This window comes from Cajanus cajan, chromosome 7 (assembly GCF_000230855.2).
Source record: "Cajanus cajan strain Asha chromosome 7, NIPB_CcT2T_4, whole genome shotgun sequence".
NCBI classification, from domain to species: domain Eukaryota; kingdom Viridiplantae; phylum Streptophyta; class Magnoliopsida; order Fabales; family Fabaceae; genus Cajanus; species Cajanus cajan.
Window position 1 is genome coordinate 49,613,024 of NC_138523.1, and position 21,409 is coordinate 49,634,432.

General features: G+C 28.5%; 2 protein-coding genes across 2 annotated transcripts; one reads left to right on the top strand and one right to left on the bottom strand.

Moving 5' to 3' along the window:
- The first annotated feature begins 3,898 nt into the window (after window positions 1-3,898).
- Window positions 3,899-6,726, top strand: LOC109810615 (zinc finger protein WIP6). Its single transcript, XM_020374126.3, has 2 exons — window positions 3,899-5,154; window positions 5,821-6,726. Exons 1-2 carry the CDS (start codon window positions 4,774-4,776, stop codon window positions 6,259-6,261), a joined length of 822 nt encoding a protein of 273 aa, XP_020229715.1. The 5' UTR covers window positions 3,899-4,773; the 3' UTR covers window positions 6,262-6,726.
- Window positions 6,727-18,686: 11,960 nt separating this feature from the next.
- Window positions 18,687-20,198, bottom strand: LOC109810596 (AP2/ERF and B3 domain-containing transcription factor RAV1). The gene has a single exon (XM_020374101.3). The coding sequence runs from the start codon at window positions 19,995-19,997 to the stop codon at window positions 18,963-18,965; it is 1,035 nt and encodes a 344-aa protein (XP_020229690.1). The 5' UTR covers window positions 19,998-20,198; the 3' UTR covers window positions 18,687-18,962.
- Between the last annotated feature and the right edge of the window lie 1,211 nt (window positions 20,199-21,409).

Here is a 21,409-nt window from a genome sequence, read left to right on the forward strand (position 1 = left end):
CTAACACATTTATTTTTATTAAATATAATTTATTAAAAATCATAAAATTAGAAGAAAAGGACATTAAATAAAATATGAAAGCATAAAATTTTGTATATTTAAATAAATTTCAATAAATTAAAAAATATATTTTAAAAATTATGTTAATAACATTTCTTAAAGGCTGTAATATAAACCCCAACAATTTTTCTCTCCCGTCGCATAGTGAGGTCCACTAATAAAAGGGCATCATAATTGATTGTACTAATTTTCTCCACATCTATTAGCGCATTTATTTTCTGCAGGATAATAGGTAATAAATATTCTTATTATATTTAAAGTGAAAAATCATTTGAAACAGAGAAATAAATAAATGACGAGTAAAATGAAAAGAGAGTGTATTATTATTATTATTATTATTATTATTATTATTATTATTATTATTATTTAAGACTTAAATATGTTTGTTATTTTAAAAAATAAATGAGTTTTAGTTTTACTTTTTGTAAAAGATCATTTTTTATTTTATTTTTTAAAGTACATTTTTAGTCACTATAAAATGAACAATTTTTAATTTTGATATTTATATTTTTTTTCTCATTTTTTAATCATTTTAAAATTTATAAATTATTTTTAATCTTTATTAAAATGAACAAATTTTGGTTTTGTTTCTTGTAAAATATTTTTTTATCCCTCTAAGAATTTATAATTTTTTTTACAATTGTCACAAACCAACATGATTTCACAAATAATTGTGGATAACACCTAATATTTTCACTAACAGATAATTAGTTAAAAGTAATTATATAATAATGATGACTAAAAATATATTTAAGTATTTTTTATTGACTTAAATATATTTTTAGTTTCTCAAATTTATAATAATTTTTTATTAATCTCTTAAATTTAAAATTGACCTTTCTAGTTTCTATAATTTAAAAATATATATATATTTTAATTCCTCAAGACTACAATAATATAACTGACAGTGACAATGAGACAAGAATACAACATTAATTGAATTTTATGTAACAAATTAATTTTATATGATAGATTTAGTACTAAATGAATTTTATTTGACAAATTAACTAATGACATTTGAGTAGAAGAAAAAATATTTTTAAATTTGAGAGATAAATAAAAGTAAACAATGTTTATATTATCATGTGACAAAATAAATGAGTTTTTTTCTTACTTTTTTTAATACCTCTTATCTATTCTTTAAACAAATATTTTTTTAAAAACATTTTCTTAAAGTATTTTTTAGTAGGTTAAAAAAATTCAAAAAATAATGTTTTTTTATAAATATTTATTTACAGAACAGATAAGAGTTATTTTTTAAAATAGTAGCATATTTATTTTTAATATATATATATATATATATATATATATATATATATATATGTTAAAGTTTAGACAGATGGACCATATGTAAAATAATATCAAGCGGGGACCAATCTTTTGAGGAAGTTAATATTATTTTGAAGATGTACTAATGCTTTGGTATTGAAATAACGTGATTTATATATATATATATATATATATATATATATATATATATATATTATATTTAGTTATTTATAAATTCCAGCATGTTATTGTTACTTTTAGCTGTTGAAATTATAGAAGAAAGTCTGCCAAATTTTTAGTAGATTTTAAGTATAGTTTATTTTAGAATTAAATATGATCTTAGCCTTTAAATTTTTGTTAATTTTTGTCAATTTTTACTTTTAAAATTTAAATTTTTTTCTTATGAATATTTTGGTCTTGACGTTAAAATTTCTTATTGATAGAACAAAATTTAGAAGAATAGAAGTAAATAAAATTTATTCAAGACTAGAAATAATAATTAGAGAAAGTTCAAAATTAAAACATATTTAATTTGTTATTTTATTTTGAATTTTTGTTTGTATGGTTAGAGGTTAAGTAATATTTATCAACAAGTTCTTAGATCTGAGTAGTCATAAAACCTAATTTTAATTTTAAAGTAAAATTTGGAATTCGAATCTTATATATTAAAAAAAAAGATAAAAAAGAGATTATGCTAAAAATGTCTAATGATGTTTACAAGGTAAAATAGTGATGGATTGATTAGCAAAGTTGGTGTATTTATATATAGTTAGGTGATGTGATAGAGGAAATTAAAGAAAGATGAATATGAAAATATAAGAAGAGTGATTGCAAAATAGGTGCAGGGAGAGAGAGGAAGGTGGAGCGAGGCAGTGACAGATGAATAATGAGAAGCACTGTTGAAGTTAATTTTCTTTCTGGTACAACAACTACTAAATATGGCAAACTTACCTTCGCCTTTCCCACATTCAAGTCTCACTTAAACCAATTTCACAAAGCAGACTCATGCGCCACCAACAGTGCCCCTTGTTTGGTCCCTCATTCAATCCATCGAATCCAAAGCTCATTTTCTTCCCCATTTTCAACCCTTTTATTCACCCATTCAACCACACCTTAACAAACACACATTGCAATACCACAATCTGTATAAATTGTTATCAAGAACTAAGCAACTAACTTGCAACATGTTTGTTTTCAAGCAATGATGAGGTTGATAATTATAAAACTTAAGTATATGTGTTAATTTTAAAATATATTTCAAAACTAAAAAAACAACCATCTTGTAATTTAAGGGACTGCTTAAGTTTTATTTTAAAAGTGAAGCATGGAGAAGAATACAAATCTAAATTTATTTAGAGACAAAAAAATGTTTTCAATTCTAGAACAGTAGAATCATTAAAAATAAAGTAGATTTCATATACAATTTTTTTTTTATTTTTTTATAATATTTATAACAACTTTCCTTTATAAAGGGATATAGTGTAATATTTTCATACGATCATATAGAAATGCTAATTTAATATTTTTGAAACAATACTAATGAGATTAGTGTAGAAATAAAAAAAAATAAAAGTGTATATGCAATTTCACCAAAATCTTAAAAGTAGTGCACATAGATTTGATTATGGTTGAACCTCATTCACTCAAAAGTGTAAGAAGAAATAAATATAGTCCAGTGTTGTACTTCCAGATTGTGAGGCGTTCAGCACTCTAGATGGGATAAAGTTTGTTATCCACATCTGTGTTGTTTCTTCTGATGAAAGCAAGAGTGCATGCAGGAGAGAAGAGAACAATAACCTAGAGTCTTTGAGAAATTAATCTCTAGGCAGTAGCTAGGTATAGTGAAACTCAAATTGGAACTTCTACCTCACCTTTTGCTATCCTTTTTAGTTGAAGGCTAAGAGATCCATGAGCTGAGATGTTTCAACAGTGTCACTCAAAGATTCCATGTTTTAGGCAATCAAACACATGACATGGCCTACCACCTTTACTCCACCCCCTTAATTAATGTTGCATGCCCTTTTCAAGTTATGATCTAGCTTACTTGGCATTTGGCAACACAACAATCGTCACATATTTCTCACCTTTTGCCCGACATTCAGAATTTCATCATTTATATATACCTTGATGAACCTATACAAAAACTAATGTTTTGTGACAAAAAAATATAAGTACCATGATAATATAATTTTAAAAAGTTAATTAGAATTAAGTATGTGATGATTGTTTGTTAACAAGATTAAAGTGGAAGTGGTGTATAAACAAAACCTACAGATGCAGCAGAGGAATTGGAATAGTAAAAGTTGAATGAGTCGATCGAGTTTCATTACATTACATCACTATCAGAATCGCTTTGATAATAACTAAGTGGGAGAGAGGGACACACACCTCTCCTTTCTACAGTTCTCCATGTCTACTTACTCTGTTCATATTACCACACGCACTTATAGTTTTGTGTGTTTACTGTCTCCCTCTGAAATGGAAAGAGACTGTACCATCGCACACTCACTCTCACTTTTCGTTATCTGTGCAATTAATCAAGAGAGTTGCTATGGTATCTAGATAATTATGCAGCTAGTCAGAGAATTTTAATTAAAAACATTGATACAGTTAAGAGGAAGAGCCTCTGTCACTAGCAATCTCTGCACTTTTATGTCAACCCTCTTGCGTGTGTAAGTGTAACATTATTATTGTGTCATATTTTTTTATTATCAACGCACGGGTAACTGGTAAAATAATTAGTATTAAAAATAACTGACGTGATAGATGCTAACTGTAACTGATACCGTGTAAGAAAATTAACTTGGATTTACCTCTCTCATGCCCGAAATTAAACTTCAGTTCTACCTGAAATACTATTTGTGATCTCTATTTTATGCTATGCTTTGCCTCTTTCCCTGTTCTCTCTCTTTCTTTTCTTGTCTACTCCATTTCTAAATAAGTCAAATTTTATCATTTTTATCTTTATAATTAATTTTATACATTCCATGTTCGTCTAAATACATGACACGTACCTCCTCATGCATATATTACTTTCTCTATTTTACCAAGCACACTAATCCAACGTTGGGAAAAAAATGAGAAAGCAGAAATATTTAAAATATAAACTAGAGCAGAAATGTGAATTGTTGTTAAAAATAGAGGAATTTTTTTTTATTATTTTACTATCCTTCAATGAAATGAAAGAAAATACATTCATCAAAAAGTACCATATAAGACAAGATCAGTACACAAAATAAAAGCATGCATGTTTAAAAGTTAAAAATACTCATATTCCAGAAACAAAAAATAAAAATAAAAAACACACACATACAAACTTTCTTTATTTATGGCCTTTCTCATCCCTCTACTTACAATCTGAAACCAAAACTCAACTCTCTCCCTCACTCCTCTCTCTCATCTTATAATATTATCTGCATTACCGATCCCATCAACCATATCAGCATGCAGAATACTCACTCTTACTCGTGCATATCCTCTTGTGGCAGTGATAGTGCCTGCTTAGAAGCTGATGAGGTTGACAATGAAGAGTCCATATCCCTCTCCCTTGGCCCTCCTAGCCAATCCAAATCCAAAGTACTCTCTAAGTATAACCCAAAACAGTCTTCTACTATGCATTATCAGCAGCAAAACCCTAGCTATGATGACTTGAGTGGTGTAACAGTTGCCCTCCACATTGGCCTTCCCACCACCGCCACCAAACCTTCTTCCACTCCATTTCATGGTCGATATTGGATCCCTACTCCTCAACAAATCCTCATTGGCCCTACCCAGTTTTCTTGCACAGTCTGTAACAAAACGTTCAACCGTTTCAACAACATGCAGGTTAGTCAGTATAGTAACACCTCAAACTTAACTACTCGGTTAGTACATTGTGAATCCATAAGAATTTATCAGAGGAGTTCTGATTTTTGGATACTGACACAGTGAAAACACATCATTCAATCTATTCAATTTTTCTTTCTTTCTATTTCTCGCTTCTTACTACCATATCACCCATCACATCTACTTGTCTGCTAGCATGTCTAGTGCATGAAGCATTTTTCTTTATTTGAACCCAGATAAACTTCAAATGGAACTTTCTTTTTTCGTTAAGACTCAAATATATTTATATACACAGAAGGCAAACCAATAACGGATTCCATTTTGAAATCTCAAAGATGAATCCTACATTGCATTTGTATAATAATGATTATGCTATTTGTCTAATGACAAATATATATGTATACATTGGTGCCTGGATTGTAACGTTTAGCAAAACCAAAATATAAAATTTCTCAAACCTTCTCCTTCTCTATTCTATTTTTAAAATGCACCAGCAATTTAAGCTGAACCCATTTGTTTTGTTCCATCCCATTCTAAAATATCTACCAAATACTTACCATAGTATCATTTTTTTGCACTTGTCTTTTCTCTCATCAACGGGTTAACTAACGTTAAATGTGACTCATACATCACATGAATTTTTGTAACTCATTGTTACACACATAGATGCATATGTGGGGACATGGATCGCAGTATAGGAAAGGATCGGATTCATTGAGAGGGTCAAAAGCAGGTTCTTCAATGCTGAGGCTTCCCTGCTATTGCTGTGAGGAGGGTTGCAAAAACAACATAAACTATCCAAGATCAAGGCCACTGAAGGATTTCAGGACCCTCCAGACACACTACAAGAGGAAGCACGGAGGGAAGCCATTTGAATGCAGGAAGTGCCACAAGCCATTTGCAGTGCGAGGGGATTGGAGAACACATGAGAAGAATTGCGGGAAGCTTTGGTTCTGTGTTTGTGGTTCTGATTTCAAGCACAAGAGGTCCCTTAAAGATCATGTCCGTGCATTCGGCAGTGGCCATGCTCCACACAACTTGAGTGAAGAAAGAGGTAATGAAGGTGGAGATTATGAGGGTGAAGTTGTTTTTGTTGCTTTCAAATAATACAATGAATGTGTATGTTAGACTCTTGTTTTTTTCTATGTAACTGAGACTTGGATGGATCCATTAAAAGATTGTACCTTATCTGTGGTGTGTGGAAGAAAAGGAGTGCGAGATCAACAGTGAAATGAAAGCCAAGGTTCTTGCATTAAAGGTTTGAAGTGGCAGTCTTATCAACTTAAAAGGACGTTTTCTTTTGAAGATACTTTTGCTGTGATATTCAGAGAAAGAGAGAGAGTAACGTTACGGAGGGAATCAAGACTCGAGAGTAATCGGTGAGTGAGTGCAGGTGAGAAAAGGGACATGCAGACAAGAGCAGTCACAGATTCTACTGTTCTTGACTTTGCATTCGCTGAGTAATTATATAAGCAAAAGTGATCCCTAGACTCCACTTTAGATGTCACCACAAATTACTATATTATTACACGATCTGAAATTATAATGATCTATGATAGTTTTAAGGTGCCATTCATCTTAGTTTTATTAATTATGTCTTATAAATTTATAAATACGGCTATATGTGTTACATTAGAAATTAAAAAAAAAACGTGTTACAATATCATATAATAATTCCCTTACAATCATTTTTATCAAAAAAATAAAATAAATAAATAAATTGTAGGACTTATTTTCATATATGTTTAATGATTTCAAAATTTTGTCACTAAACTATTCAAATTGTATATTTATCTATCTAACTTTAAAATCTTACACATTTTATTGTTATTAATCATCTAATTAAAGTCATTAATTTACTATGTTAATTGTTAATACAACAGTTATCATAATATTATTATTATTATTATTATTATATGTATATTATATTAATTGCTGATATGTGATATCAATAATTAATAAATAATATAATTAATAGAATGATAAAGTGTGTAAAATAAAAAAAAAATCAAAATGTACATATCAATATCATGTGATATTATAACTGCAAAATGTGCAACAGAGATGATAAATGTTAGTATATATGTGAGAGAAATATGAAATATGTGAGGAAAAAGGGAGGAGAATGAGTGATATATGGGAGGTTGGAGTAACTTTATAACTTTGCATTGATGAAGTGGTAGTGTCAGTGTGAGTTACGATAGAGCACTGATACATGCTGCTGTTTTTGGGGTTTCACCCAAAGGCCTTTCTTTTGCCTTTTCAGACCAACTACAAACTCATGCTTTCAGACGCTCTGTCTTCACAATTATTACCTCACTCTTTTAAGTTTTAACCCCCACTATATTTATATTTATATTCGATTACGAAAGAGATAAAAAAAAAAAACAGAAATACGAATACAATGGTTAACTTTATCATGAAAGATAAAAATAATAATGTTATAAAAATTGTCATATAAATAATATAACTCATAAATCATTAAATTCTCATTTTTAAGCACCTAAAACGTTATATCATATCTGGACATGTTAATTTCTTTATAAAAAAAAACTTATATTATATCTCGTGTACAAATTTTCGTAATTTTTCGTTGGTGAATGTAAAACTTTAAAGCATAAAAAATAACCATCCTAAATTATTTAACCTAGTAATAATCTAAAGAAAATGCTCCACTGTAGAACACACTTTTTTGTAAAAATATCTTATGAAACTGAACTTTTTTCTTCTAAAAACAATTATTTTATGGGCTATAAAGAAAATTATATATACATTCCTCATAATATTATTTATTTTTTATTATCAAACTTTTTTTTTCTCTTGAAACTAGCTGCTATTTTTTTTTCTCTATTTTTTCTATACTCATTCTTATTGATTAATTATTATTATTTATATATATATTTTTAAGAGTTTTAATATTAGAGAACATCAAAATCAAAACTCTCGTTATTCGATGAATACCTCATATAATAGATAATGAGAAGTCATATAAATAAGTTTAACTCTATAACATAATCTAAAACTTTAAATAGATGAATTTTTTTATTTATATATTACTCAACAAGTATAAATCTCTAATCGATGTAAGACTCATTTTATGCTTGAACTTCAATAATATTATCTTTCACAAAAGAAAATATTTCATTATAATTAATACCGAGACATTTCTTATTTTTAAGTATTTTGTTTAAAAATAATATAAAATAAAAAATAAAAAAAATAAAAATTATAGACTGTAATATAATCAAAGAAATATGATAAAATAAGAGAATAGTTATTAATAGAATAAACAATTAATTTTTTATATATACATATTTTTCTTTTATTTCATCTTTAAGAAATATGATGGTAAAAAAGATTATATCATAAAAAAGTATAAATGTAAAAAAAGAAGAAGTGAAATTTAAAGAAAAATGTCTCCTTTACATATATAATATCGATATCGATAAGGATAGTGAGGATGGTAATATTAGTAGTAATAATCCAAGAATTCATATACTTGCATAATATGCATGGCCTTTCTCAGCACTGTTATTTGCTCGAGGTTGTCGAGTATCTTTTGCATTGAAGTCTTTTTTTCCCTTTTCCTTTTTCTTCCCCTCATTCTTCTTTTTTGTTGCATGAAAAGTATAGATTGAAAACGAACCACATAGAAAGATTGAAAAAAAAAAAATCTAGATGACACCGTTAAATAAGTATTGTATATGCATCATTCGTGCCTGCATCTTAATTCTTCAAATTGAAACGGTGCGCGCCTTTTCTTTTCACGCGTTTAGCTTCCATTGACTATTGTTGGAGAATAATACAAATATTTGTCATTTTATTTTACATTTTTATATATAGAAATGTTTAAATACATTTCAAAAAATCTAATTCGTAGCTTCTACTTAACTAAGGAACCGAGTTTTGTTTCTACTTTGAACATAAAGTTGCAACTAGAGATATAAATATATTCCTAATCCTAAAATGGGCTAAGCTAGTGGGAAGAAATTATATTCTTAATTATACAAAAAAAAAATCCAACAAGTAGTTAATTTCTAAAAAAATGGTATTTTTATAAGGAAAAAAAGGAGATGCAGAAATAAATAGAATTACCCGAAAATGAATAATAAGAGGTGGAGTGTGTCGAAGGGGGAAAAGCCCAAAGGGTATTGATACACTTATTTACTATAACTCATAACCCAAAGAAAAAAAAAATGGGCTTATTTTTAGGGAGCTGGGGGGTAATAAACTAAAAATCTTATATTTGGGATTAAGAAAAAAATGATCACATTTTTTTTAAGATCGTGACATTATCATTATATAATATTTTCATATTTCTTAAGAGTAATACCATTATTAATTTTTTTAAATTTTCTGAAGTTTCTCAAAATATTTACTTGTACTTTATACTGTTAAATTATAAACAAAAGAAATAATGGATTTTTGTTTAAATTTTCAATACATTAAATAAGTTTACTTTTCTATTGAATACTTTTTTTAAAAGTAATATTTTTAATTTATGCAATAAACACATGTAGCATTGCTTAAAAATAAATACGAATTTTCTTTTGTTTTCCTTTCAAGACCGAAAGCGAGGATAAAAGTTTGATAGGGCAATGCATATGCATTTGGCATTTGGCATTTGGCATTTGGCATTTGTTTATATGGTCAACACACACCAAAAGCAAAGCGTTTTTTCAAAACGAAGAATGCAATGGTTTAAATCTTATAAGTCACCAACGTGTCTTAATATTGGGCCTACTCCAAGGTCCAATGTGTCTTCAAGTCTCAAATTTTGTAAATTATACGCGTAATGCTTTTAGGCAATATTTCTAATAAAAATAAATTCAGATGCATTGGAGGAGTAATTTCTTGTCTTTTTTCAGTTTAATAACTAATATTTTCCTGATTAACGGTTTAAGAATATTTTGTTATATGAAATGTCAAAAATTATTTATTTCTCCACTTTTACATGGCGGGTGGATGGAATAAACTTTTTTAGAAACATGATCGATGTAATCCATCCACCCATATTCCGCTACAAGATGGTTTGATTTTGTTTTACGAAAAACTTAATATCTGTATTAATTAACATGAGTTATTTTAGCTTAATTAATTATCTCATATTCGAGTTTTCAATATGCGTTAAATATAAAAGAAATACTTTTGTCCCCTATAAAAATCCTATACTAAAGAGGAATAGGATTATTTCTTCTAGAGGATATCTTTAATTTATATATAAAAAAAATTACTTTTAGGATGAAAAAAAAATCAAACAAATTAAGATGAATGTACGTAGTTTAATTTAATTTTATAAATTTCCTTTATCAACTAACACGGATAAGAATTGGTTGGATTGATTAGTTCATCAAATTTGTTATATGAATTTTACTTTTAAAAATTAAAGAAGAAATTTAGGTTGATTAATTCAAATAATCATCCTTTTCTCCAAAACAAAGTTGTAATAATTGAATAATTAGAAACAGAATAAAATGAAAGAGAACATTTAAATTGATTGGTTGAAATTAAATAATCGTGAATTTTAGGACAAATTTTAATTGTGCATGTAAGCAAAGATTATTGGGCTATTGGGTTCAATGTCATAGAAATAAAATCCTAACCAAAGATGGTTTGATTTGGTTTAGTGAATTCCAAAACAGCGTTGGTAGCATTAATTACTGAATTTGTGAGATAGTATGGTTTATGGTTTAAAGCAAGTAGTATATAAATTGTTAAAAGAGATAGATAATTAGTGAATTGAAAGGGAGTTGGTTGTGATATATGGAATAAGATAGAGTCGTGAATGCAGCTATTTCATGTTGTAAGTTGAATTAATTGAGATGTTTAATTATCAGTGAAAGAATGAGAAGAAGGGTTGTTGCAGATGGAGGAGGTTTAGGAAAGAAAATTGCTGGAGGTTTGATGCAAACATGTTTGGCTTTTATGACAGGAAAATGGAAGAAACAGCTATTAATTGGAAGAAGGGTGTGTGTGTGTGTAGGAGACGCTTGATCTCATCCACCCATCACTCACAATATCTATCAACCCTAGTTTCTTAGAGTTAATTCCACTCCCACAAAGGACAAATTCCCAAGACTAAGAAAACCAAGACCAATACGTAAATTAATCAAACCCATTTCATTTTGAAATTTCCAACAATTGCCACTCTTTTTAATGCCTTTGTCTCAGCTCTCTTGTATTCTTGTTTTGCCAATGGAGGCCGAGTCAATTAACTAAGACATGCAAACATCATTTATTAATCTAATACTTTATACAAGTTCCATCCATTTAAATCTTCTGCTACTAATTATAAGTTTATTTTATTTCATATATTAGTACTTGTATGATATAGTACTTATTTAATTAGTAATTATAATTACAATGAATAGCTGCTGGCTAAATAGTGTGAAGATATGTATGAATTAAGGGGAAATCAAACCTAAATTACATTGTCATATCTTTGTCTTTAATTTCCGTAAATAACTGGCATGGTGTTGAATATTGAAACATTGAAGGAGGTTTGTTTTATTGCACAAAGTCATATTTGGCTCTTTTACGCAGACTAGATGGAACAATAAGAAGCCTGAATGTGGGACCTCAGGTAGTTTAGATATTAATTAATACTCAGACGTGAACGTGAAGAAGATTCAATTAGTTACACTCATCACATGACAAAATCACAAAAACCTGCCTAGACTAAGACTATTCGCAGTGGCAGCATAATGTTCCTGAACATGCATAAATGATTTCCAACAACAACAACATTTCCTTTCTCTTTCAGTTTTACTCCTTGGAACGAAAGCCTGAGAGTTTCTCTATATAATCTAAGAAATCATTTAATAAATTAAATCTAAGAAATCATTTAATCTATGAACATAATGTCAAAACAATCATTAATTAATTTCCGCATGGCATCCTTTTAATTAATTTGTTATAAGACTTTGATTGCATCAACAGTGAAGGATGACATTAACATCACATATCTATGTCCCATAAAGACTGCATGTTGGCAATGTTTTTATTTTTTAATGTAACAAATCCACTCTCAGCATTCATTGCAACCGCCATGGTTGCAACCTCCCCACCGGCAACCGGCATCATAATAGTCATTGGCATGACACTGCTATCCACGACGCCTGCTGCCGTCAAATTACCCATTCAATTTAAGGTCACTATCATTAAGCTTTCAAACCTCTTAATTATATGCTAATTATTGATCTACACTTTATTTATTTTTATTTAATTTGGTTATATGCAATAGACATTTCACTCAAGACTATATAGTATAATTCCATTCCATGAATATTGTTATTATTTCTACCAATATGATAATTCTCGCGAAGTTTTTTTTTTTTTTTTTAATCGTACGTCTTTTAGGTGATAAATATGTAACTCCTAAATAAGTATTTTTTGAATGCAATTAGAGACAAAATTAATCACAAAAAGTAATATTTCTAAGGTACTGCTATTTTTATTTTATTTTTTTAGTTTCTTTTTATTCTTTTTGCTACTACTCGGTAGTTATTTATATGTTGGTTGCATTTATTTGTCAGTATACTGAATACAATTATATATTATTTTACTTATAAATAATTTTTTTTTAACGTATATTATGGTGGATTTGAATTTTCTTATTTTTAGTTTTAGTTTTTTTTTTTTTTTTTGCTGTAGGCACTTAATGTTAAAATTCTTAATCTAGCGCTGACGAAATCCAATAAAACACCATCTATTATTCTTTAATTTTAATTTAGTTTTTGCTTCTACACATTGTTTTGGTCAATTTTGCTTGAGATCCACACCTTTGTAGAATGGAAACACCGCGTAACGTAGGCACAACTTAGTCATTCATTTACACTTCGATTTCCTTAAAGATGACACCGATATATGACACCATCCCCACTCCTCAAAATTCTTAATGTTTCACATGGATTAACCTCATGTGTGGAATCATTCCATTTTAATTAATAACTTTATATTAAAATTTTGGATGTAACTTACATCAAATATTCAAAGGGATATTTGTTTAAAGGGATATTTGTTTACTCGTAATTCTCTATCCAACTCAGTCAAGCTACTTGTTCTTTCTTATGAAAAAACTCCGATGATTTCATAAGAAAAAAATATATATATATCAAAATTCTTCTGTCCGTTTCTCGATTCTACGCAGTCTTTGTTCTCCAAATTCTCACAAAGATTCCTAACATTTAAGACTACCATAATAATATATAATACCTTAAAAAAAGAATGTTATTATAATAAATTAAAAAAATACAAAAATAATAATTAAAAGAATAAAGGTATATACGTAATAAATTTAATTCTCTTTTATTAAAGTTTAATAATATAAAAATAAATTAATATTTTGAAATATATTATGTAAAATTTAAAATGATTAATTTATATGTATATTTAAATTGAGTTTAAGTTTAATTGTATTATTTTTAGATATTAAGAAAGCTACTACAATATATATAGGAAATATAATCTGTATCTCCACCCACCTCATATATGTTTGGGACTTTTTTGTCCTCATTCGTATTTGCATCCGTTAGAAATATCTTCACCCGATGATGTTCGGAACAATCACTCCGGAGATTCCTTAACCAACCTTCTTCCTCAGTTACTGAAAAATGTCCACGCTTTCATTCTGATATAAATCATTAATCTCTGGAAAATCATGTTTGGTCACATATTTAATTAAAATATATTGCTACTGTAATTTTTTAATATTATTTTTGAATAAATTGTTACATAGGTATGATATGCATGCCTTTTTAATTTTTATTATTACTATTTAAATGTAGTACTGATATGTTTTCTGATCACTTTAGTATATAAAAAACTTTTCAATGAAACTCTTTAACCGTTTAATTTATAAACGTTAAACAGTTGTTTTGAAATATTATTTAATTATGCTTAATCTGTTGCCAAAGAGTGGGTAATTTAAAACTAAATATTATTTTTGTTAGCAGAAGAGAATTGAAGACTTTACTTAGCAGTCACTAAAATAAATAATTAAAAACAGTCAAAGGTAATGCTGCGACTTAATTTCCGTGATACGTGATAGTTGAGAGAAGAAAGTTTCGGTGTTTCAGACAAAATGATAAAACATCATAATTTAATTTAAAAACAATTTCAGCCATATACACGTACATTACCATTGTGATTATATATATACAGACACACACAAAATTATATATAGTAGATAGGTATTGTAGCTAGTATTATTTTTTTTGTAAATGTCAACTGCGACAAATCTAACGTGTTTGAGTGCAAGATTAACTCATGGGAATATTCTTATTAATTAAGTATTTCACAATGATATAATATAGTGTAATATTATATTAGGATAACATGACTATGTATACGCTGCATGTGATTATGCCTGAAAAATTATCGGTTACATGCATACGTACGTACGTATGTGATACGTAATTGGATCCGGACTTTGGATACTCATCAATCAATAAATAATATTACTAATATTTCATCGTGTGCTTTTTATATGATAATTTTTATATAATTAAAAATGTAATAAATAAATATTTATAACGTATAATTAAATTATGATAAAAATTCGTTATAAATAAATATCATTAAATATAAAAAAAAATTATATTTTATATTTATAATAAATAGTTTAATTATATTGAGAGAGTTTTTTAAATTTTTAAAAAAAAATTAACTCCACCGATAAAAATTAAATATACAGTCAGTGATAAAAAAGAAGGGTAAATCAATATAATTGAAAGATAATATTTTGTTATGGGGTGTATAATGTATATTCCAGTGATCGAGAAAAAAAATGTTAAGATCAATGTTTAATTGAGAAATTGAATGTAGTAAGAGTTTCATTCTCCAAATTGTTTATTCTAATTTATAACAGAGAAATATTAATAAGAAAATAAACACATTTTAAAAAAATATATATTAGTTGTATAGCAGGTAAAGGAGTAGGGATATATATTCGCATTTTTTGCATTTTGATAATTTTTATTTTTATTTTTTATATAATACATTGTCATGTTATATCAGGGTACGTGTCATATACTTAATTGAGTGTTATGTGTGTGTAAGTATAATGTCAACTAAAATTGTTGGATTTAAATAAAATTAAAGAATTATAAAAATTACATAATTATGATGTTTAAAAGTTTAATTCATTTTAATTTAAACTTGGGCTCACTACTAGAATTTTTCTTATTACATGTGATTTTTTCTGAAAATTTTACGTTGTTCCTACAAATTTTTTTGCAAAATTTTATTTGCAAGTAATACCTCCGTGAATAATATATTTTTGCGAATTTTAAAATTCACAGAAAATTTTCCTGCAAAATTTCTTGCGAAAAAAGTTCCCAGTAAAATTTCATACAAAAAAAAATTTGCAAGAAAATTTGCAAGAAAGTTTCCTGCGAATTTTTTCGCAAGAAATTCTGCATGAATATTTTTTACGAAAAAAATTAAAGAAATTACTATAAATTCTATCAATAATTCTTCATGTAACATTTAATCTTTTAAATTCTAAGATTGTAGATTATAAGCTTAACATTCAACTATACAAATCAATTTGTAAGGTAAGTGTTGCCCCAACTTATATACTCTTTAATTATTTTATTTTCAAGCGATGTGGGACTTAAAGTGTTTTTAAAATATTAAACTTATAAATTTAAATATTTTTTTTTATTTTTCTTGCGGATTAAAATCTGCAGGAAAATCTACAGGAAAAGTTACCTGCAAATTTTTTTTACCATTTAGTAAACATTACTTGCGAATTTATTTTTATAAGAAAATTTGCAAGAAACAAAATAAAATTCTTACAATATTTTCTGCAAATTTTTACCATGGAAAAAAAAATTCTATGATCATTAAAATTGTAGCAAAATTTGTAAAAAATATATGTAAATTATTTTTCGTAAATAAATTCGCAAAAAATTTCTGCAAATATTTTTTTGCAGGAAAATTCTCAAAAAATTTATGCAAAGATTTTTTTGCAAGAAAATTTGCAGGAAAATGACATTTTTCTAGAGTAGTGGCTATTAAAAGAACACAATTGTTATACTCTTTTTTTTTTTTTAACAATTGGCTTGTTTGAGAGACACAAAAGGTAATTAAATCTAATTTCTTTTTATAAATTCAAGACTATAAAATAATTTATCATTTTTTTTATTTGTGTGAGTAAATTGACTCATAAACAACAATAGAGAGAGGTAAATAATATTAGTAGAATTATTTAATAATAAATAATTTTAAGGGATTATTAATAAGCAAATTTCGTCATCGATCAACAAAAAAGTTTTTATTTTGGAGATAAACTTGATGCAAAGAAAATTAGGAACCAATTGAATATTTAAAAAATAATAAGTTGATATCAGAAAATAATAATAAATTATTATATTCATGAATTTATTAATGAAGAAATAAATTAATATTCTATGTGTCAATATAATTAAATTCTAATTATAGTTTTCTTATAAAACCGATTTTAAGTTCAAATCGTTCGAATAAATCTCTAGGTCTGATGGGTGGATATTGAAGGTCATTTGAAGTTTGTTTAGATATAAATTTAAAATTGTTTTTGAATTTTTTTTTATTAAAAAATATTTTTTATCTTTAATATAGAAATTCTTAAAAGTGTTTTTTAACTTATATCCAATAAAACTCTTAACAACCGTATTGAAATAAAAGGATTGTCCTAAATGTCTTTTTAATAAATAATTACAAAAGCTCCATAATTATTAATTAGTGATGGTTCCTTTATTGACCTATGAATTATTCTTCCTTTTTGTTCAGGTTCGCCGTTTATTCGTCAACTGGATTTTGTGAGAGCTTGAATAGTATTACATAATTACCTCGTTCTCATATTAAAATATACGGTGTGTTTTATACTTTTATTATCGAAAAAAAAAGTGAGTTTTTCTACATGAAAAAAGTATTTGATATTAAGAGGAAAGAAACTAGAAAAAGAAAAATATAAATAATGATGTATTATTTTATCTATAATATTAATGAAGAAAATAATTTCATTTGATGTATATATCCTTTTGGGATAACTTTGTCCATATGACTACTCTTACTTTTTGCCTCTACCATTTTTCAAAAATTACTCTTTTAATTATATTTTTTCAAAAATTTATTATTAACAATTCTTTTTTTTTTTTCCTTCAAATTACTCGAAAGCATAAAATGTCTATTTTAACTAGTATAATAAATTGAACAATTTGTATTCACTCAATTTATATTTTAAATCACTCAATTAATATTTGATATATCAAAATCACACAATTATCTTACTTGGAGAACCAAAAGTATAATATTATTAATTAAGCTTTAAATTTAATTTTCAACTATGTGATTTGAATTATATATGAAATCTAATGTGTAATGTTAGATAAAGTTATAGTTTTATATTTATTTTAATATTTACATTATGTCTTGAAATGTTGGAATTAAATTTAATTAAAACCAAAATGAAATAATCAAATTTAATTTAAAAATAAATTGATTAGATATTTAGAGAAAAATATTCAATAATGATTGAACTAAATGTGTTTTTTTTTCCTTCCCAAAATCAATCTAATTCTACTTATATTGTATGTATAATAATCAGAAAGATTTAATTTGAGAGTAGAAAAATGAGTGTATAGTTTGTGGTAATAGTACTGCTAATAAAACGCATATTATGTTTTAAGAAAATATAAAAAGTGATGTAGATAAAGAATAAGGAAAAAGGAGGGAGGGTGAGGGTGAGGGAAGGAGTTGGGAATTTTTGAGTGGTGGAGAAGGATGCAATGCAAAGAATGCTAGCTGAATGGAAAGTTGACCATTCCAAAAACAAGGTACTACTGAAGTGCTAAGCTCTATAATTTTAAGAATGTTAGAAAAAGCTATGGGCATGTACAGTACGCAATGCCCACTTGCCAAGTAGCTCTTTCTTAGTTTCTTTCTTTATTGGACAAATGTCTCATTATCAACTTGTTCACACTTTCCCAGGTCATGCCATGGACCCCCCAGGCCCCAACCTAAATATATTCATCTATTCACTTTCTCATTTTTTCCCAACCTTTCTTTTTCCTAAAAGCTGTGAAATCAATAAAAAGAAACAATAAATAAATCTTTTCATTTCTCATCCAAACAATCATTTTGAATACTCATTCCCTACACACACAACAAAAATACTATATATATATATATATATATTAAGAAAATAATTATTTATTCTATTATATCTTTAAGATATTTTTTAATATGAATAATTATATTCATGTATTCGAATCCAATTTATCTTCTATCTTCTTTTTATTTTTTTATATCAAATTATTATCACATCGATCTATCTTCTCGCTCTCTTTTTTTACCTTTCCTTTTTTCTCTTTTCTTTTCACTTATACTTTAAAATGGAGTGTAGATTGAATAATTTCCTTTAAATATACAGTAAGAAGCATATTAAAACCAAGCTGAAATCATGAAATTGGAAATACCGACATGTTTGTTATACATGAACAAGTAACAAAATTAACAAACTTGAAAATAAACCTCGTAGAAGGAATTAATTTTTCGTAAGGGGGAGCATTTGAATTCAAATATTTGCAGTAAATATAGGTGTTCACAGTTAATGTCCTTGTGTCTAAAAATAAAAAACCTACTTCATATGGAAGAAAAAAAACTTAGTTATACAAATTTTGTTGCCCTAATTAATTTATCCTTTTTCTTTTTGTCTAAGAATATACACCTTTTGTTAGTGGCAAGTTGCAACAACACCATGGCCACCGTCTTGCTGAACCTCAAGATTTCATCGGTTACAAAAGAAACTAAAAAACTAAGCAGTGTTACAAAGCTCCAATTACTTTTAACTTCTTGCTACATTCTAATGCAAACAATTCCATCTCTTTCCGCTTCCCATAACCATTAACACCTTCCGAAACGGGGAGTGTCAAAAGGTTGACTCCGAAAAGCCGAACCATCTGAACGGGCTCAACCACCGGTCCAACCGGAATAAACAAAGCGCTGGCATTAGTGTCTCCAGTCCGGGCCTTGCAATCTATATAAAGCTGGCGGTCCGGACCGGTGGATTTAAAAAACCGAACCGCATCACCGGCTCTGAGATTCTTCTCCTTGACGAACCGGCTCCATCCTTTAGTAAGCACGTAGCTCTGGCTACTGTTCCAATAAGAGTAACGAAACCGCCACACTTTTCCTCCAACGTCCTCGAAGTTCAAAAGCACTCCCTTCGCCGCCGCCGTGCACGCCAACACTCCGTCGCCGGAGCCGCCCAACGGAAAGTGCTTCTCCGCGTGCTGCTTCGGTATCACCAGCCGGTTCAGCTTCCCGACGTCGCTCGGCGTGACGGTTTTCTCGAACAGCTGCTCACGCGCCTTGGCCTCGCACGCGCCGCTCGAGGCCATCTCGCCGTCGCGGCGGCGCCTCCAGGCGGCGCTGGTGCCGCGCCTGCTCTGGTGGAGCTCGTCGTGGTAGGTGTGCTTGCGGAGCATGTCGACGATCTCGGCCTTGGAATGCGAGTTGAGGAAGTCGGTCTCGGCGTCGTCGGCGGCGAGAGGCTTGAAGTTCGTGACGGCGTCGCGGCCGCGGAAGCGCTGCGCGGCGACGTCGTAGGCTCTGGCGGCTTCGTCTTCCTCGTTGAAGGTGCCGAGCCACACGCGCTGGTGCTTCTCGTAAATCTGAGCGCCCCAGCGACCGTTCGGTTGCGGCACCACGCCTTTGTATTTGGACGACGGCAGTTTCCGGGATTCCGCTTCGGCGGATCCGGCGTCGGGGGCGAGGCGGCTTAGCGTGTTGGGCGGCTGCGGAAGCGAGAGAGAATCGGCGGTTGTGGTGGTTTCGTCTGTGGAAGTGGCTCCATCCATTTTAACTAACTAACTAACTTTTATTTGTGTGTTGATAAGGGTTTATTGAGTGCTATAGCATGAAGAAGTAGGGATGAAAAATAGAGAGAAAGTTGGGAATAGGTGTGGTTTGGTTTTGAGGGGTGATGTATATATAGGAGGAAGCTTAGTTTGTGAAAAATGAAGTGTATATTATAATGAAGTTGGGATGATTTGGACATGATTGGTAATTGCTAATTTGATTATATTGTGAGCGTGTATGGAGGGATGGTATGTGGGCATGGGTGGGTCAACTCAATTGGAAGGGAGGAAGATTCATTGTGTGTGTCTATGAGAGAGAGAGAGTATCTTTGAGAAAGGATAAGATCACATGATCAGAATTCACTAGCTGTGCCTCACTTTGACAAATTTTCGACAGGGGGATATTAACATTTGAGGAAATTAAAGTGCTTACATGGCTGTCTTCCAACTTTTTAATCATCCATAAAAATTATTTTTTTATATTAATATTAATTACACTTGTCATATATTTTTACTATATAAGAAGTCTTAATCTTTTATACTGATTATATAAATATTTAATCTAACATATTTTAATTTTTTATGTTGATTATCAAATTAATTAACATAAAATATATTATTTTATAAGTTAATAAATATTTCTTTAGTATGCTTTTTTTCTCTTGTCGTATTTTTTTTATATTTTGTTATCGTATTAATTATTCTTTTTTTTATTGTCGTATATTTCTTGTTGCATTTCTTTACATTTTGTTGTCATGCTCTTTATCTCTCTTATAACAACATCTCTTTATATTTTCTTATTTCCCTCTTATTCTTGCATTTTCTTTTACAATCATAATATTTTGTGTTTTGACATCATCATGTTTACTTTCAAATCACCACACTATCAATATTTAAATAATAATAACAAAAAACATAAAAAAAAAATGAAATAATTTACTCGAATGCGTGAGAAGGATAACAATTAAGAAAAGAAAACAAAATCAGAAATAAGAGTTTGGAATCCAAACTGTGTTATCAATCTAAAATTTTAAAGTACTTTTTTATGTCAAATGTTATTTTATCAATCATAAAAAGTTTTTTATTTATTTATATTAGATGTCATTACACCTATTATAAAAAAGGTTGGAATCAACTATCCATCCTAAACCCTAAATTATAAACTTAACTTTTTTCAATACATTTTATGATAAGTATAAGAGTTAATCATTTATATATTGTCAGTGTAAAGTATTTTTACACTGATAACCAATTATATCTTTTAGTTGTGTCATGTCAATATAAACATATTTACTTTTAACAATGACATGACATAACTAAAATATATGATTGGTTGTCAGTGTAAAAAAACTTTATACTGACAGTGTATGAGTGATTAACTCTAAGTATAATAACATCTAACATAAAAATAA

Bases quoted from the DNA above. Each gene is read 5' to 3' on its own strand.
- LOC109810615 (XM_020374126.3), top strand. From the start codon at position 4,774: ATGCAGAATACTCACTCTTACTCGTGCATATCCTCTTGTGGCAGTGAT. The intron at 5,155-5,820 runs GTTAGTCAGTAT...TTACACACATAG, and splicing joins ACCGTTTCAACAACATGCAG to ATGCATATGTGGGGACATGG.
- LOC109810596 (XM_020374101.3), bottom strand. From the start codon at position 19,997: ATGGATGGAGCCACTTCCACAGACGAAACCACCACAACCGCCGATTCT.